This window comes from Erigeron canadensis, chromosome 9 (assembly GCF_010389155.1).
Source record: "Erigeron canadensis isolate Cc75 chromosome 9, C_canadensis_v1, whole genome shotgun sequence".
NCBI classification, from domain to species: domain Eukaryota; kingdom Viridiplantae; phylum Streptophyta; class Magnoliopsida; order Asterales; family Asteraceae; genus Erigeron; species Erigeron canadensis.
In genome coordinates this window covers 33,611,185-33,629,224 of record NC_057769.1, presented here as the reverse complement: position 1 = coordinate 33,629,224, position 18,040 = coordinate 33,611,185, and the positions used below count along the sequence as shown (strand labels likewise).

The following is an 18,040-nucleotide window of genomic DNA, read 5'->3' as shown; positions in this document are numbered from 1 at the left end:
CATAAAACAAACTATAGTTAAGAGTTTTGAACATTTAAGGTATAGGGGGTCGGAGCGTTGAGGGATGGAGTGAGGTACCTCGGTAAACACCATTTGTTGAGGGAGGCGCAAGATCCCTCTCTCCCAAGGGTATACCTTGCACAAGGGACAGGTGAGAAGTAGATGAGGGGAGGATATACATTGTAAAATTTTCATTCTATCATGTAAGAGATTGAAGAAAACCTTTATGAGATGCATAAATCAGCCTATTAATGACTAGTTGATCCTTGCTGGAATGACTATAAAAATAGTTAGTCAATGATGATTAGTCCAATTGGTTAGAGACATTCCCAGGTTTTACCCAAGATCTTGAGTTCGATCCTTAGGGATGACAAGTTCTAGAGGTTTTCCTCGGAATACTTGTAACGACCCATAGTCAACATCTTGTTGTCTAAGATACGTGCAAGCCTTCACCATGATACGGTAAGGTTTTTTTAAGGTCGTATCCAACTGAATGTTCAAAAAAAAATATATAGTTATAGCAAATACCGAGTACAAGACTTAGGTAGGCTAAAAGTGTTTTAAATGTTAAACTATCTCCAGTAGGAGTGTTTGTACACGTCCTTTTATATCATTGTTTGTCCTCCCTATACATAAAATTAAAGCACGTCCAACCTTGCACGTCCATAAGATATAAATCCTTATTTAAAGACATGTTCTTAGAAGTTCATCGAACATTTATTGTTTGCTTGTATATAAGGATACGTAAGGTTATGTATAGTTGGAAGTACTTTTGAGATAACATATTGCCAGAAGAATGAACTTGCAAATTACAGACTTACGATGAGCTAATGTAGTATTTGGCCTCGGCATTTTGATGGTAAAGATCAACTATAACATGGCATCCCAAAAAAAGCGATTTATTGTTCAAGAACACCCGATATAGAAGGTTAATACACAGTAGAAAACATGTCCTTTTTTGGTTTAAGAACGATGCAACTGTGATAAAGAAAATGAACAACATTACATGTCAATGGCTAAAGGAAATAAAAATAGCATAATGCGCCTGTCTTTTTATTTCATCAATGACCATCTTCAAAAACTATTTGAAAGAATTCGGCAATCTTGTCCCCTTGATTCTCACATCTGTTGTATCTATTACAAAGATTCGATGTGGGTTACAAAAGGAACAAACAAGAGAGAAAAAGAGACAAGATAAGTCATCCAAACTTGTAGTTGGGGATGCCTATATTAAACACTTGCGATCTTGGAAGATGGTTTTACATATAAGATTGACAAACCATGAGCTCTCAAGTCAATAATAGATCTTGCAAGTATCTGCTTCATTTTTTGTATCTTAGGTTCTCTTGATGCTAAAACTCAAACAAGCAACTTTCAAGTTTTAGGCTTCTTTGGAGGGCCCATATCCCCGGGTCCAGATTTGCGCTTGATACCCAAGAAGTGTTCGACCTGAAGGTAAGAAAAACAAGTGTAAATAATCACAATCTAAAAAAAAAAACAGCACTCAACGAGCAAACTTAAATGGACTATATGATTAAATACGGATACAGAACAGAACAGATACCTTTCTGTCACCAAGCATGGGGGTCAAACTCCCGGGAAAGTCCTCCATGGTTGCAAAACCACTTTTTGGATCACTTGTTTGCCTAAAATACGCACAATAACAATGCAAAATTTAGTGAAATCAACTAACAACAATATATACACATGGAAACTAAAATATCTGCTAGAATTATCGTTCTGACAATTTAACTTATTATTCTCTTTATTGGAAACAAGTATCTAACAAATAGTCATATTAGGGCTTTTTAGAAGACAAGCTAATGCAAAAGAGAACATTTTACAGCAATCACAACAAGTATCTAACAAATAGTCATATAAATTACCTTATCTAAAAGTTTTGATTGCTAATCAAGAAAGTTAACCTAAATTAAATTATGATTAGTTTTTATACTATAATAAACAGAAGCACTAATAAGAAATTAAAAATGCTCAGTCATACCCTGATTTGACGTGACCACTGAGAACAAGGTAAGGTGTCTTCATTTTAGATTGAGCTTCCCTCATCCTCTCGACGGACATCGATGGTGTGTCTGCATTTCTCATTTGCTTCACCTTCAGCTCCTCGTGATATTGGCGCATCCGCTTTTCTTGTTTCATTTTGCCAGGACCCTTTCCGTGGAATTTATGTGAAATCAGCCTAAAGGCTTCCTTGGGAGTCAACTGGATCAACAGAAGGATCTAAGTTATTATTTATTAATAACATTCATAGTTTCTTCACTAAATAGGGTTATAAAAACCATCACAGTATTCATCTAATATTATTTCACTTGGATCAATATGAAAGGCAAGGAGACTAAATCAGGTCATTTAGTAAGAGTCAACATAAACAAGCTTGGGTTCACCCAAAACACTCATAGTACACTTTCTCTAAACTTCTATATAGAAATTGTTTTTTGAGTTATGATTACAAAAACATTTTTAATACAATAATCATCCAAAGCTTTGAATGAAAAAATTAAGAGGTTGTATGTATTATATATATGGACTTTGTGGCCTTCAATTCATTCCCCGTTAAAGTAAACAATTTAGTTTGACCCAACACAACCCAAGTCAACCCACTCATAAGTAAATGGTCAAAACAATCACCTCCAATTATAGCTTCACAGAAACTTGATAGAAATAGTTAAGATTTTAGTGGTTGTAGAGAGTACTTACGATTCGTCCATATTCATCCGTCCTCTCAATACGGATTTCTTTCTTATCATCATTCTCGTTAACAAGGCCGACGAGTTTACTCTTTTTCTTGTCCATATTTCGACCACCCCATTCAACAGTATCTTTAAGAGTTCCGCGTTCTTTAAGTAGCTGAAGTGCACCAGCTAACCCTTTTCCAAGTGAGCTCTCATGAATTGTGTCATCTGGCTTCACATCTTGTAGCTCATCTGCCATCGTTTCATCCTGAATAGTATCTTTCACCTCTTCCCAGACACCATCTTTACCTTTAAGCTCTTGATCAGATGATGGAGGTGCTACATCCTCCTCCATAAAAACATCTTCAGCATCAGGGTTATGAGCTTCTGAAACCATAAAAGAACAGAAACATTAATACATGCATTTTCAAAGCAACTGCACACATATAGGGGTCTGTTTAGTTGAATAAATTGAGCGAGGTAATGCAATGCAACGAGTCATTATATTCCATTATTTAGCATGTTTGTTTCAAGTGTAGCAATGTAGAATGCGGTTATGTTTTACCTCAAGCATGTGAAGAGGGTTAAGCTATAAGTTCAACTAGTAAAACCCATTCAAAGCCTAACCACACCTATACCCCTCTAGCATTTTGCTGATTACAACTATAAGGGTTGTGAATAAGATGTATTTACATCAATAGAATATGGTACACTATCAACAAAATTCAGTATCTTCCATACTTGCAGTCTTACATCACTTTTGCGGTCACATCTATTATTAAAAATTTTAGAAATTAACAACAAATGGAATAGTACTAACCCTCTACCCCCACCCAAAACGTTTTAAACTGCACTAAATACGTGTTTTAAATTGAACCCCTTCTGACCTGAAATCCAACCTGTCCAACCCTATCACTTTGCCACCTCTATTGTATGCACAGTTAAACGTGGGGCAGCCTATATAAAAATATAGCACAATACCTTCATCAAGCTGAAGACCCCATACAAATTCTTCCATCTCTGTAAAAACAACCTTATTTTCTTGAGATTCCTTATTTTCTTGTAACTCTACATTTTCAGCATCTGCTTTGCTGGATGTGGAAGATGCAAGTAGAGCGATTGCCTGGGGCCCAGATGATGTCCCATTCTCTTGCTGCTTAAGAGCAACTTTTCTTGCCCTTTGTAACGATTTACGAAGATCCTCATCATCATCACCAAAAACTAAAGTATCTTCATCCTCATTTTGAACAGCAACAGTTTGCTCCATTCGCAGCGCTTTAGATGCTTCATCTGCCTTGATATATGCAGATTGGAATGCATTGCTTCTCATTTCAGCCTCAGATCTCTCTTGTTTCTCCTTTTGGGCCTGCCTTTGTCCATCAGCCCGTGAACCACGATCTCCAGCACCCAGCCCTGCTGATCGAGCTTCTGCCTCGAGGGCCTCAATATCCAATTTATCCTTTTTCCTCAGTGATTTCTTTTTCTTGGGCTTCTTGAACTTCATCATCTCTTCACTAGTATAATAGTCTGTTGAGACCTTTCCAGTTGATGTAAGATCTTCAAAACGAGTGGTCACAGATACACCATCTATCCGTTTCCGGAGCTGCACAGTAGAAAAAGCCCTTTTTAGCAATCTATCCGTTCAATAATATTATAAACCAAACAGCCAACTGGTAAGTGCAATGGTGCATAAGCATGCAATGTACTTTCAAGCTTTACCGGCGTATGTAACCTACTTTTTTGATCATACTATGTAATGTACTTTCAATCTTTTACCAAACAAAGCATTTTCATAACCTGACCATCACATTACTGGTCAAACATTGTTAATTTAATTAGATTCATGTTGCCAATCTGTAAGCGATTCAGTCACTTAAATAATCCATGACAAGAATGTCACGGATTCATTAACTTTTTTATAGCTTCCAATCCTAGTTTTTCGTAGTGAGATTCTTGTGTTGTAGAACCAACAAACATAAATCTGCTTCTTACATGTGCACTCTAGCTAATTCAAAATAAAGCAATTTTTCCTTCGGTTTAAAGGGGGGTGTTAGCATTAAAAACTAATTTTGAACAATTGTAAAACGAACAGCAAAATTGGTAACAGTTACCTCCTCCAGTTTTTTCTCAGCTTCACCACTAAAGCGCCCACTTTCATCAAGAACTACACCCTGAAAGAATGCATATGTCAAAAGAGATTTTAAAAATTCCAGTGAAAAAAATGAATCAAATGGATATTCACCTCGTTCACAACAGGGTCATCATATTGTGAAAGCATTTTCTTTTCAAATCCAGGGTCTTCATTGAACCTTCAAGGTAAAATAACCAAAAAACAAGATTAGCTAATCAAAGTATTACTAAACATATAGAGATGACAAAATGCGGGTTCTGTACAAAACCGATACATCTTTATTGGGACTAGATTGATATACGGAGCACTTCATGTCCAGAAGCGTTAGTATTTTGTTTATTATAACTGGGCTGAACATACTATATTTTCTATAATAATCTATTAGTTAGTTTAGCACATCTGAATACAATGAATACAATTTAGGTGACTTTTGGCACATCTGATCCTGGCTATGTCATATTTCGTATCTTTTACGTTATCCAACAAATTTGAATCAACTCAGCGTATAAGGGTCGAAATTTCCACCTCTAGAAAACTAAAATAACATCCAACAAATGCACTTACTTGTCATCATCGACTCCAGTTTTCTTTTTAGCAGCCTTATAAGCTTCATTTCTCCGCTTCTGCTCACCAATCTCCACATTTTCAAGCATATCAATCTCTGGTGTATACAATGTAAAGTCACCTTAGGAAATCTGGGTCCAGCAGAAAACCACTATAGATGACGCATAAAGAAGCTGAAGAAAAACTAAAATAGAAAGAAACTAATATACCTTCATTTATGTCACCATCGGCAAGTATGCTCTGATCTTTCAGTGTCAAAACAACTGCACCACCTTCAATCACTTTGTCAAGGCCATCAAGGATTTTGAACCCAGCAAGGTCACCTGCCAACATAAATTCCAGAAAATTTTATGAGGATCTCAGATATACGACCCAAAAGAATAAAAAAAGTCACAACAAGCAATGGACACTCTGTTAGTGAGTGTTATATTTAATCATATGGATTGGATGGTGGTGTCAGACAAGTTCTGAAACAGGTTCAACTGAATCTATAGTAATTTATATGCGTAGAGAAGGAATCATACGAGATGTGTGCTGGCGAGCTAGCGGTTCATCTTCATCGTCTCCTTGATTGTCCTGAATATTCACAAATTTTATTGAGTAAATGCACTATTGAGAAACCAGTAGAATTCTTATATAGAAACATGTCTGAAAAATGTAACAACCTGTTCCTCCAGCATCTTTGAGAATTGCATTGCTTTTTTCTTCTCAAGCTTTCGGCTTTTACTAACCCACGATAATACATCTGAAGGGTCTTCCAACTCCTTTTTCATCCGTTCTTCTTTCATCCTAACAGAAGAGCAAAAATGAAAATCATTACAATATAAACTGAAAAACGTAATGAATTTGCATGCGTATTTTAAAGAGACACACTTCACGATGATTTACAAGAAACAAAGACTGAAGCTTAAAAATTAAAAGGCAGAAAGAACTTAACAGGCACCTAACAGGCTAACACATGCTACAAAATGAGGCGAACAGAAAACAAAGAACTGATGATGTATTTTACTCACCTCTTAATGCGATCTTCGAGTTCAGATGCAGAAGGCTGGGATCCTCCATGATCACCTACAGTTTTGGCTTCATTCTTAAACGTATGATTGTCATCACTGTCACGATGAGACCCAGTACCATGCTTACTTGTATCCTTGTACTGACCCTCCTCGGAATCTGAATCTACAACATCCTTTCCCGAATCTTTAGTTCTATCATGGGACTCGTCATGTTGCTTTCGGGTCACCTTATCTCTTTCCCTCTCCCTAATCCTCTCTCTGTCCCTGTCCTTATCCTTGTCCCCGTGTGTATCTCTATCTTTCTCACGATCTTTTGTTTTCTCTCTCTCCTTTTCTCTTATTTTCTCTTTTCCTTTGTCAGATCCCTTTTCACGATCTTTATCCTTGGCCCGCTCTCTATCACGATACTTTTCCCGATCATTTTCTTTTTCTCTCACCCTATCTCTGGTCCTCTCCCTATCACGATCATCTCTGGTCCGCTCCTTATCACGATCATCTCCATCTTCCTTTCTTCGGTCTCTCCCACCATCTTTCAAAGAGCCTTTAGACTCTCTGTCTCTCTCTTTAGACGCCTCACTAACCTTTGACTTTTCTCGATCTCTACTTCTGTGATCCTTCTCTTCTCTTCGACTACTCCTACTTTTCTCCTTACTACGATGCTTCGATTCTCGTGATTTATCGTTTTCCACATCATCGTATTCCCCCTTCCACCTCTCACCCAATGGAGACTCGTCCTGATCCCTAGTCTCAACACTTCTCCCACGTTGTCTACTGGACCGCTCCATATCCATATTGACTTAGAATATCAAATGCAAAGAATCGTACCCAACAAGACAGTCAACCTACCAATAACAGAGAAAGCATATTATATTAAGAAGATATCAAGCGAGCTATCAAATTGAAGAGCACGTAACAGCTAAAATCTCAAGTTGTTTACAAAATCATTAAAATTCATAAACTAGAGAATCGCCTCGACCAAATAGGGCGCAGGATTATGTACACCACATAACGCATTTTATTTCCTCGAGTCCTTGATACGCTAAACTTACCTAGCAACTTCGAAAGTTTACGCAATAACTAAGGTGTTTAGCAGGTACGCTTTTTCCTACAGTAGTTTAAGGTAATCTCGTTACGGCTTGAAAGCCTCTTACTAATCACTTCACAGCTATGTAAGTTTAAGTTTCTGTATCGCTCATTGACTCGACTAAAATTATGACTAACCATATGTATATGAACAATCTTCAAATATATATATATAAAATTATATAACTAGGTGTAGCAAATTATGATACAAAAACAAAAATTAAACAATTAGTGAGCAATCAGATATATAATATATATTCTAACAATAAATTACACAGATAAAATTTAACTTAATTCGAATGTAAAGAAGATTCGGGGGAAAAACCCTAATTTTTATTGAAAAAAATTATGCAATATAATAGATATAGATATTTGGGGAAAAAGACGAACCGATAAATGAATGAAGATCGAAAATGAGGGATTGTGAAGACTGATTTTGTGTTGGTTAGGGTTCTTCGCGATAAAACCTTGCGAATTATTATTATTATTTTTTAAAATTTTATTTATTTGTCTTTCAAAGGTCCGGAGTGATATATGTTTAGGTGATGGGTATGGCGGTGTGAAAGATTAAACTGGGAGACCCGATGATGTCGTCTTCGGGTTCAAGGGTTGCGGGTTGATATGTTAATGTGTCTACGTGCACAAGTCACCCGACCCGTGATCCAACAAAGCAATTAAATCGACTCCGTGACCCGGCCTGTTATCCTTTCAAACGAGTTGGTTCGGACGTGTCTATCGAGTCACGGGTATTGGGTTGTATGCTCATCCCTATGTTAATGGTTCAATGTTAATTGTTGTGTTTATATAAATTCGTTTAACTCATGTTGAATTAAATATACGTAATTGAAATTATAAATTTGGATTTTTGATAATTTGAATCCACAAGATATGTATAAGACTTATTGTAAATGGACATAAATTATTTTGGTATTGTATAATAAATATTTTAATAAAATATATATATATTGGTTATAGATAAAACAAAATAAGTTTTAAAGTAAAACAATAAGTTTTATTCACTGAAAATCACCGTGTAATAATCAGCCCTATATAAATATGAGAAATCATATTATATAGTTAGATGATTTGAAATTAAGTTTTAATATATGATTTTTATATATAGTTTTTTAGCTGGTTACAAAGATTAAACTAAGCCTAACCTATATTTTAATCATGTTAGACATATTGACCCAATTAGTCCCAACTCAAACTTTATCGTATCGTATCGTGTCATGCATCATGTAATGTATCATATAGGAAGTTGTCACCCCAAAATAGGACCCACCTTGTTATTACTCTAGTTAACTGAATTCGTGTTTGAGTAAGAATCGAATATTTTTGTTATCGTCTAGACACAAACTTGTTGTTTGACTATGTTTTGTTTAGTTAATAGTGTTTTCAATTTAACTTACTCGTATATAAGTTCATGTTTGATTGACTTGTATAACAATTAGATGTGGGCATAAAAACCCATAACTGAATCGATAAAAACTTGAAACTGAACCTAGTCAAACCCGAGTTTGACTAAAACTAGTTTGGGTTTGGAAAATCCGGAGGTTGAAACCGCTTTGGGTACGTATAAACTAATATTAAAATGGAATTGATGTAGACTATCGAATTGTCATTCATGGTTAAACTCATTTGTTACTGGAAATTACAGGTATCTAGACATTAGTTATGATAATGTCATGTTTTTATAATATATTTTAATTAACTTTTAAAATTATATTGTCAATTAGCTAATCGAGATAAAATTACACTACTTGGGTACGATGCAAAACATAAAAATTAATATTTTGTTGATATAATGAAAATTGTGTTATCGATTTACATATTTCACCTGTTAAATTTGTATGACCAAATTGACTTTAAATGGGTGATGTGAATATGAATGTATTTTTTTTGTCTAATCAAAAGTTTATCCATTGTTAGACTCATAAGTCATAACTACATAAAAAACAATGCTAGTTTCTTAGTCTGCTAGTCTGTTTATATTTAGTCACAAGTCACATCAGATCCTTAAGGCTACATGTGCAAACTGCAAAGGAAGTTGTACAATGGTTATTTGGTGTAGGTTGACAATTGTTGTATAGAAAAAATATGAAGTATGTGATTACGTGACACCATAGTAATGAAGTGACTGAAAGTTCGAAGATTAAGAAACAAAAGTTGCATATAATAAGAAACAAACACATTGATAAACGCCTAAATCTTCTAATCTTAAGATATGAAAGTGATAAGTTTTGTGAAGATTAATAGACGATTAGGACGTGTTTATGTTTGTTTAAGTGTTTCAGGTCTTTGGTGACAATTTGAAGTTAAATGGAGATTAAACAAGTCAAGCAAAGTTGAGAATCAAGTGAAGAAAGGTCAAAGCAAGAATTTGGACAAATTGCTATTTCTGGGGCACAGTGCAGGATGCCCAAAGTGACAGTGCGGGACGGCCCTATCTGCACAAAAATTTCGAATTTCATGGAATTTATTATTTTTTAGTTTATATTTTTTTCCCACATGGTTGCAAAGTTATTATTCACATGTTTCACACACTTGGAGCAGTTTTTCATCCTCTCAACACCCCAATTTCATTATCATATCATATTTTCATGGAGATCAAAACCTTAATGGAAGAATCAATTATGAAGATTTTAGGCTAAATTCTCTTTTGATCATTCTCATGTGAACAATTATGTAAGACAATTGTATTCAATCTTTCTTATGTTTAAGTTGGATTAGATGTTTAATTCTTAATTGTGTTTTACATCTAATGTTGTTTGGATTTGAATGAATGATTACTTGTTTATAACTTTGAATGAATTCCAGATATTTTTTGATTTCAAATTCTTGTTAATCAATTATTATTGGAAGAATCTCTTATGAACTTGTAATCCAACCTTATAACGAATCATGTCTATGTGGTTTCCAACGAACATAAGTTAGGTTATACTTTTAAAAACATAATTTGAAGCATGAGAATGATCCCCTTTATTTAATTGAATTATTTTGTTAAGTTTATAATCAACTTTAGTTGTTAATCAAATCAATCAAACAATCGATTTTAAGTTTATGTCTACTTTAATCAATTTTGTAACTTGTTTAAAACTTTCCCATGATTCCCTGAAAATACGATACTCGACTTACCCATACTAGTTATAGGTATTTAGTTTTATTTTTGATCGGTCCTATTACATCAATCACACATCTAAAATTTTAAAATAGACAATGTTAGATATAATTTTTTATAATCTGCGCTACAAGAAATTATTATTACGTCATATTGTAATACTCATATAATTGATTGATTTCACCATTAAAGAGTAAGTGAAAAAGACACAAGTAATAATCACTTTAGAGTTTAGAAAGACGACATGTGTAATGACACGAAGCGCTTATATTGGATTGAACGAAGATAAATATTTTGCTCAAATTAATAGCACTACGACATGGACGTATGGGCCAATTTTTTTTAACAACTTTAGGACATTTTGAAACTTAATAGATAAACTTAGATTGTATTGGGCTTATAACTTTATAAAAGCATCTCCACATCTCCTATGATTGTTTTTAAAAAAAATCTGTCAAAACTTATGTAAGAATGTGTGAAAGGTTTTTTACAGAAAACTTTCCACTCCAATTGAAAAAGCTTTTAAAAGCTTAAAATTGAGCAAAATATATTACTTTAGTGTAAAGATAAATTGAAAACAAGAGCAATAGGTTGATGAATATCAAGTCTTTTGATTTTCTATCTCTGAAAAATTATATTATATCCAACTTTGAGCTTTTGTAAGCTTTTTACCGTTAAGAGTATAAAGGTGTTATAAAGAAACTTATTACACACTCTTACATATTTTTATACCAAACACCAAGAACTTGCAAATTACGGTGAGCTAATAATGTAGTATTTGGCCTTGGCATCGTGATTGTACAGATGAACTAAAATATATGGCATTCCAAAACGGCGATATATTGTTCGAAAAAGGCCGATGTAGAAGGTTAATACACAATTAGAAAACACATCCTCGTTTGCTTCAAGAACGATACAACTGTGATGCATAAAACTGAACCCGTTACATGTCAAGGAATAAAGGGGAAAAAAGCATAATGTGCTTGCCTTACTTTTATCTATACTTCTATACCATATAAAGAGTATACATCCTTGTTAAAAAGTTAGTAAAATGAGAGATGCGATTATATATAGATTAGTTTTTATACTACTCGTATAATATAAAGAAGCACTAACAAGCAATTAAATATGCTCAGTCATACCCTGGTTCGACTTAACTGCTAAGAACAAGATAAGGTGTCTTCATTTTAGATTGAGCTTCCCTCATCCTCTCAACGGACATCGATGGTGTGTCTGCATTTCTCATTTGCTTTACCTTCTGCTCCGCGTCGTATTGGCGCATCCGCTTTTCTTGTTTCTTTTTGCCAGGACCCATGTTGTGGAATTTATGTGAAAACAATCTAAAGGCTTCCTTGTAAGTCAACTGGATAAAACAGAAGAATCTAAGTTATTGATAACATTCAATATTTCTGCATGAAATGGGATTATAAAAACCCTCACAGTATCCACCAATTATTATTTCACTTCGTTCAATATGAAAGGGCAAGCAAAGGAGGCTGAATCAGGTCTTTTAGTAAAGGGTCAAAGTAAACCAGGTGGGGTTCATCCAGCAATACACTCATTGTACACTTTCTCTGAAATTCTATATATAGTTTGTTTTAAATTATGATTACAAAATCATTTTTAATATAATAAATACCCAAATCTTTTTAAATTTTTATTATATATGGACTATGGGTGGCCTTTCAATTCGTTCCACGTGTACACATATTAAAGTAAAACAATTCATTTTGACCAAATTGAAAACACCCCAAATCAACCCACTCAAAAGTAGTTGGTCAAAATAATCACCTCCAATTATAGCTTCACAGAAACTTGATAGAAATAGTTAAGAATTTAGTGATTGTAGTTTGTAGAGGGTACTTACAGTTCTTCCACGTTCATCCGTCCTCTCAATACGGATTTCTTTCTTATCATCATTCTCGGTAACAAGGCCGACGAGTTTACTCTTTTTCTTGTCCATATTCCGACCACCCCATTCAACAGTGTCTTTAAGAGTTCCGCGTTCTTTAAGTAGCTGAAGTGCACCAGCTAACCCTTTTCCAAGTGAGCTCTCATGAATTGTGTCATCTGGCTTCACATCTTGCGGCTCATCTGCCATCTTTTCATCCTGAATAGTATCTTTCACCTCTTCCCAGACACCATCTTTACCTTTAAGCTCTTGATCAGATGATGGAGGTGCTACATCCTCCTCCATAAAAACATCTTCAGCATCAGGGTTATGAGCTTCTGAAACCATAAAAGAACAGAAACGTGAATACATACATTTTCAAAGCAACTGCACACATATCGGGGTCTGTTTAGTTGAATAAATTGAGCGAGGTAATGCAATGCAACAATTCATTTTATTCCATTATCATGTTTGTTTCAAGTGTAGCAGTGTAGAATGCACTTATGTTCTATCTCTAGCAAAGTTCAACAAGTAAAATCCAAACCCACCAATATCCCTTTAGCATTTTGCTGATTACAGCAGTAAATGTTATGAATAAGAATATAAGATGTAATTACATCTATAGAATATGGTACACTATCAACAAAAGTCAGTATCTTTCATACTTACAGTCTTAAATAACTTTTGCGGTCACATCTATTATTAACAATTTTAAAAATTAACAACATATGGAATAGTATTTAACCCTCTACCCTCACCCAAAATGTTTTGGACTGCACTAAAGAGATACGTGTTTTAAATTGAACCCCTTCTGACCTCCAATCCTACCTGTCCAACCCTACCACTTTGCCACCTCTATTGTATGCACAAATAAACGTGGGGCAGCCTATATAAAAATATAACACAATACCTTCATCAAGCTGAAGACCGTATACAAATTCCTCCATCTCTGTAAAAACAACCTTATTTTCTTGAGATTCGTTTTCTTGCAACTCTACATTTTCAGCATCTGCTTTCCTGGATGTAGAAGATGCAAGTAGAGCAATTGCCTGGGGCCCATCATCTTGCTGTTTCAGAGCAACTCTTCTTGCCCTTTGTAATGATTTACAAAGATCCTCATCATCGTCAACAAAAACTAAAGTATCCTCATCCTCATTTTGAACAGCAACAGTTTGCTCCATTTGCAGGGCTCTAGATGCTTCAGCTGCCTTAATATATGCAGATTGGAATGCATTGCTTCTCATTTCAGCCTCAGATCTCTCTTGTTTCTCCTTTTGGGCTTGCCTTTTTCCATCGGCCCGTGAACCACGATCTCCAGCACCCAACCCTGCTGACCGAGCTTCTGCCTCAAGGGCCTCAATATCCAACTTATCCTTTTTCCTCAGTGCTTTCTTTTTCTTGGGCTTCTTGAACTTCATCATCTCTTCGGTAGTATAATAGTCTGTTGAGACCTTTCCAGTTGATGTAAGATCTTCAAAACGGGTGGTCACAGATGCACCATCTATCCTTTTCCGGAGCTGCACAAAAGAAAAATCACTTTTTAGCAATTTATCCCTTCAAAAACATTATGAACCAAACCGCCAACTGTTAAGTGCAATGGTGCGTAAGAATGAAATGGACTTTCAAATTTTATTGAGGTATGTAACCAACTTTTTTGACCAAACAATGTACTACTGTATTTTCAATTTCAATCTTTTACCAGACAAAGCATTTTCATAACCTGAACGGCAAATTTCTGGTCAAACATTTGTTGATTATTAGATTCATGTTGCCACTCATGTAAACAATTCAGCGACTAAAATAATACATGTCAACAATGTCATGGATTTGTTTATTTTTTTTATAAGTTCCGGTCCTAATTTTTCAAGTGAAATTCTTGTGTTCAAGAACAAACAAACTTAAATCTGCTTCTTACATTACATATGCACACTTGCTATTTAAAATAAACCATATTTCTCCCTTCGGGTTGGAAGGGGATTGTTACCAATGAACTATAATAGAACAATTATAAAACGAACAAAATTGGCAAAATTTACCTCCTTCAGTTTTTCCTCAGCTTCACCTCTAAAGCACCCTCTTTCATCAAGAACTACACCCTGAAAAGAAAGTATATGTTAAAAATATATTATATATATTCCAGTGAAAAAAACGAATCAAATCGATTACCTCGTTCGCGACATGGTCATCATATTGTAGGAGCAATTTTTTTTCAAATCCAGGGTCTTCATTGAACCTGCAAGGTAAAATAACCAAAAAAAGCAAGATTAGCTGATGAAAGCATTACTAAACGAATAGACATGACAAAATGGGGAATGGATATATACTTATTGAGACTAGATTGATCTGGAGCACTTTTTGTCCAGAAGCGTTGGTGTTTCAGGGTCAAACATAATTACAAAAGCTGTATACATTAATAATCATCTAATCTATTTCAGTAAGTGGGTTTAATAAGTCCATGCATAATATATACACTTTAGGCGATTGGCACCTGAGCCTAACCATATCACATTTCGTATCCTTTATGTTATCCGTTTGACCTGTTAGATCAAACATAACTTGAATCAACCCATGCATATATGGGTTGAAATTTCCACCTCTAGAAAACCAGAACAATATTCAATAGCTGCACTTACTTGTCATCATAGACTCCAATTTTCTTTTTAGCAGCCTTATAAGCTTCATTTCTCCGCTTCTGCTCACCAATCTCCGCATTTTCAAGCATATCAATCTCTGGTGTATACAATGTAAAGTCACCTTAGGAAATCTGGATCCAGCAGAAAACCACTAAAGATGAAACATAAAGAAGCTGAAGAACAACTAAAATAGAAAAAAACTAATATACCTTCGTTTATGTCGCCATCAGCAAGTATGCTCTGATCTTTCAGTGTCAAAACAACTGCACCACCTTCAATGACTTTGTCAAGGCCATCAAGGACTTTAAACCCAACAAGGTCACCTGCCAACATAAGTTCAAGGAAATTTTATGAGGATCTCAGATATACGACACAAAAGAATAAAAGAAGCATAAGCACACCAATGGACACTCTGTTATCGCGTGTTATATTTGATCAATCGTGTCAGACAATTTCTGAACAGGTTCAAATGAGTAGTTTTCTGTATCTAGCAATCTATATCTATAGTAATTGATATATGTGTAGAGAGGGGATCATACTAGATGTATGCTGGCAAGCTAGCGGTTCATCTTCAACGTCTCCTTGATTGTCCTGAAATTTCACAATATTTAGCAAATAAGAAACTAGTAGAATTCACATACAGAAACATGTCGAAAAAAATACAACAAGCATCTTTGATAATTGTATTACTTTTCTCTTCTCGAGCCTTCGGTTTTTACTAACCCACGCTAATATATATGAAGGGTCTTCTAACTCTTTTTTCATCCGTTCTTCCTTCATCCTAACCAAGGAGCAACATGTATCAACAATCAGAAAACAGAAAACGCCTGAAAACGTAATGACTTTGCATGCGTATTTTAAGACACCCACTTCATGATGATATTCAAGAAACAAAGACTAAAACTAAAGAATTTAAAGGCAAAAAAAATCTAGTAGGCGCCTAACACTGTGACAAAATGAGGTGAACAGAAAATAAAGAATTTATGATGTATTTTTCTCACCTCTTAATGCGGTCTTCGAGTTCAGATGCAGAAGGCTGAGATCCTCCATGTTCACCATCAGTTTTGGCTTCATTCTTAAACGTATTATTGTCATCCCTGTCACGATGAGACCCGGTACCATGCTTACTTGTATCCTTGTACTGACCCTCCTCGAAACTGAATCTACAACATCCTTTCCCGAATCTTTAGTTCCGTCATGAGACTCGACATGTTGCTTTCGGGTCACCTTATCTCTTTCCATCTCTCTATTCCTATCCCCGTTCCCATGTGTATCTCTATCTTTCTCGCGATCATTCGTTTTCTCTCTCTCCTTTTTCCCTATCCTCTCCTTTCCTTTGTCAGATCCCCTTTTACGATACCTTTCCCGATCATTTTCTTTTTCTCTCACCTTATCTCTGCCCCTCTTCTTATCTCGACCATCTCCATCTTCCTTTCTTCGGTCTCTGCCACCATCTTTCACAGAGCCTTTAGACTCTCTGTCTCTCTCTATAAAAGACTCACTAACCTTTGACCTTTTCCGATCTCTACTTCTGTGATCCTTCCCTTCTCTTCGACTACTCCTAGTTTTCTCCTTGCTACGATGCTTCGACTCTCGTAATTTATCGTTTTCCACATCATCATATTCCCCCTCCCACTTCTCACCCAATGGAGACTCGTCCTGATCCCTAGTCTCAACACTTCTACCACGTTTCCTACTGGACCGCTCTCTATCCATATTGACTTAATATATCAAATGCAAAGAAACGTATGTAGCAAGACGGTCGACCTGAAACCAAACATTAACAGAAATAACTAAGGTGTATATCAAGTAGCATTTCCTACAGTAGTCTAAAGTAATCTCGTTACGACTCGTAAGCGTCACACTAATCACTTCACAGTAATATAAGTTAAAGTTTCTGTATCGCTCATCGGTCATCAACTCGACTAAAATTATGACTAACCGCACAAATATGTAAATAAACAAACTTTATTTTAATTCGAATATAAAGCAGAATCAATAATGTATATAAACTATATATGCAAATTCAGAAATCATACAGAAACCCTAATTTTTTTATTAAAAAAAATGAGCAATATAATAGATATATATATTTGGGGAAAAAAAAACGAACCGTGAATCGAGAAATTAGAGGGTGAATGAATGAAGATCTAAAAAAGGAGTTGTGAAGACTGATTGTGTGTCGGTTGGGGTTCTTCGCGATAAAACCTTGCCAACTTTAATTAACTTTTTTTTATTTATTTTATAAATTTGTCTTTCAAAGGTCCGGATTTATATACGTTTGGGTCAGGGGTACATTGGCGGATTTATATACGTTTGTTGCCCTTAAAGAAGACCCGGCTTATTATTACTCCATTTAATTGAATTTTGTTTGAGTTATATTCGGATATTTTGTTATTGTCTAGATACAAATTTGGTGTTTGTTTATGTTTTGCGCAGTTGATTGTTGTTAAAATTTAAATTGCTTCTTTATAAGTTCATGCTTGTTGGACTTGTCACTAAACAGAGAAAATATCGTGTGAAATTGTTGACACGTTTCATCAACCTTTTAATTTGAGTGAAAATAACTTTAGAAAGATGAAATGAGTAATGACACGAAGTATGACCTTATATTCGATTGAATGAAGATAAATATTTTGATCAAATTAATAGCACTAAAGTATTAGGAAGTATAACTTATACTACTTTTATTGTGTATGGGCAGATAAACAACTTTGGACACTTTGAAACTTAAGAAATAAACTCATATGTGTATTGGGCTTATAAAACTCTATGAGATGAAGGTCACATTATGGTCGTATTTATATTTTGTAGAAACAAAATGATATATGACTTTTTTTTTCTTATATAACTGTTGTTAATTTGATTCAAAACATATAAGTATTTGATTCATAGTCTATAATAAGTATTG

General features: G+C 34.9%; 1 protein-coding gene and 1 pseudogene across 1 annotated transcript; both read right to left on the bottom strand.

Annotated features, from left to right (window-relative positions):
- Positions 1-1,026: 1,026 nt before the first annotated feature.
- On the bottom strand, positions 1,027-8,022 carry LOC122581238 (SART-1 family protein DOT2). Its single transcript, XM_043753415.1, has 13 exons — positions 7,875-8,022; positions 6,402-7,243; positions 6,054-6,177; positions 5,913-5,964; positions 5,598-5,711; positions 5,389-5,485; positions 4,936-5,002; positions 4,805-4,864; positions 3,675-4,296; positions 2,719-3,080; positions 2,003-2,223; positions 1,565-1,646; positions 1,027-1,449 (listed from the first exon to the last, which is right to left on the bottom strand). Exons 2-13 carry the CDS (start codon positions 7,190-7,192, stop codon positions 1,375-1,377), a joined length of 2,667 nt encoding a protein of 888 aa, XP_043609350.1. The 5' UTR covers positions 7,193-7,243; positions 7,875-8,022; the 3' UTR covers positions 1,027-1,374.
- Positions 8,023-11,563: 3,541 nt separating this feature from the next.
- Positions 11,564-17,321, bottom strand: LOC122581954 (annotated as a pseudogene).
- Positions 17,322-18,040: the final 719 nt, after the last annotated feature.

Bases quoted from the DNA above. Each gene is read 5' to 3' on its own strand.
- LOC122581238 (XM_043753415.1), bottom strand. From the start codon at position 7,192: ATGGATATGGAGCGGTCCAGTAGACAACGTGGGAGAAGTGTTGAGACT. The intron at 6,178-6,401 runs GTGAGTAAAATA...CTCTTCTGTTAG, and splicing joins CTCGAAGATCGCATTAAGAG to GATGAAAGAAGAACGGATGA. The intron at 1,450-1,564 runs GTATCTGTTCTG...TCTTACCTTCAG, and splicing joins CCATGCTTGGTGACAGAAAG to GTCGAACACTTCTTGGGTAT.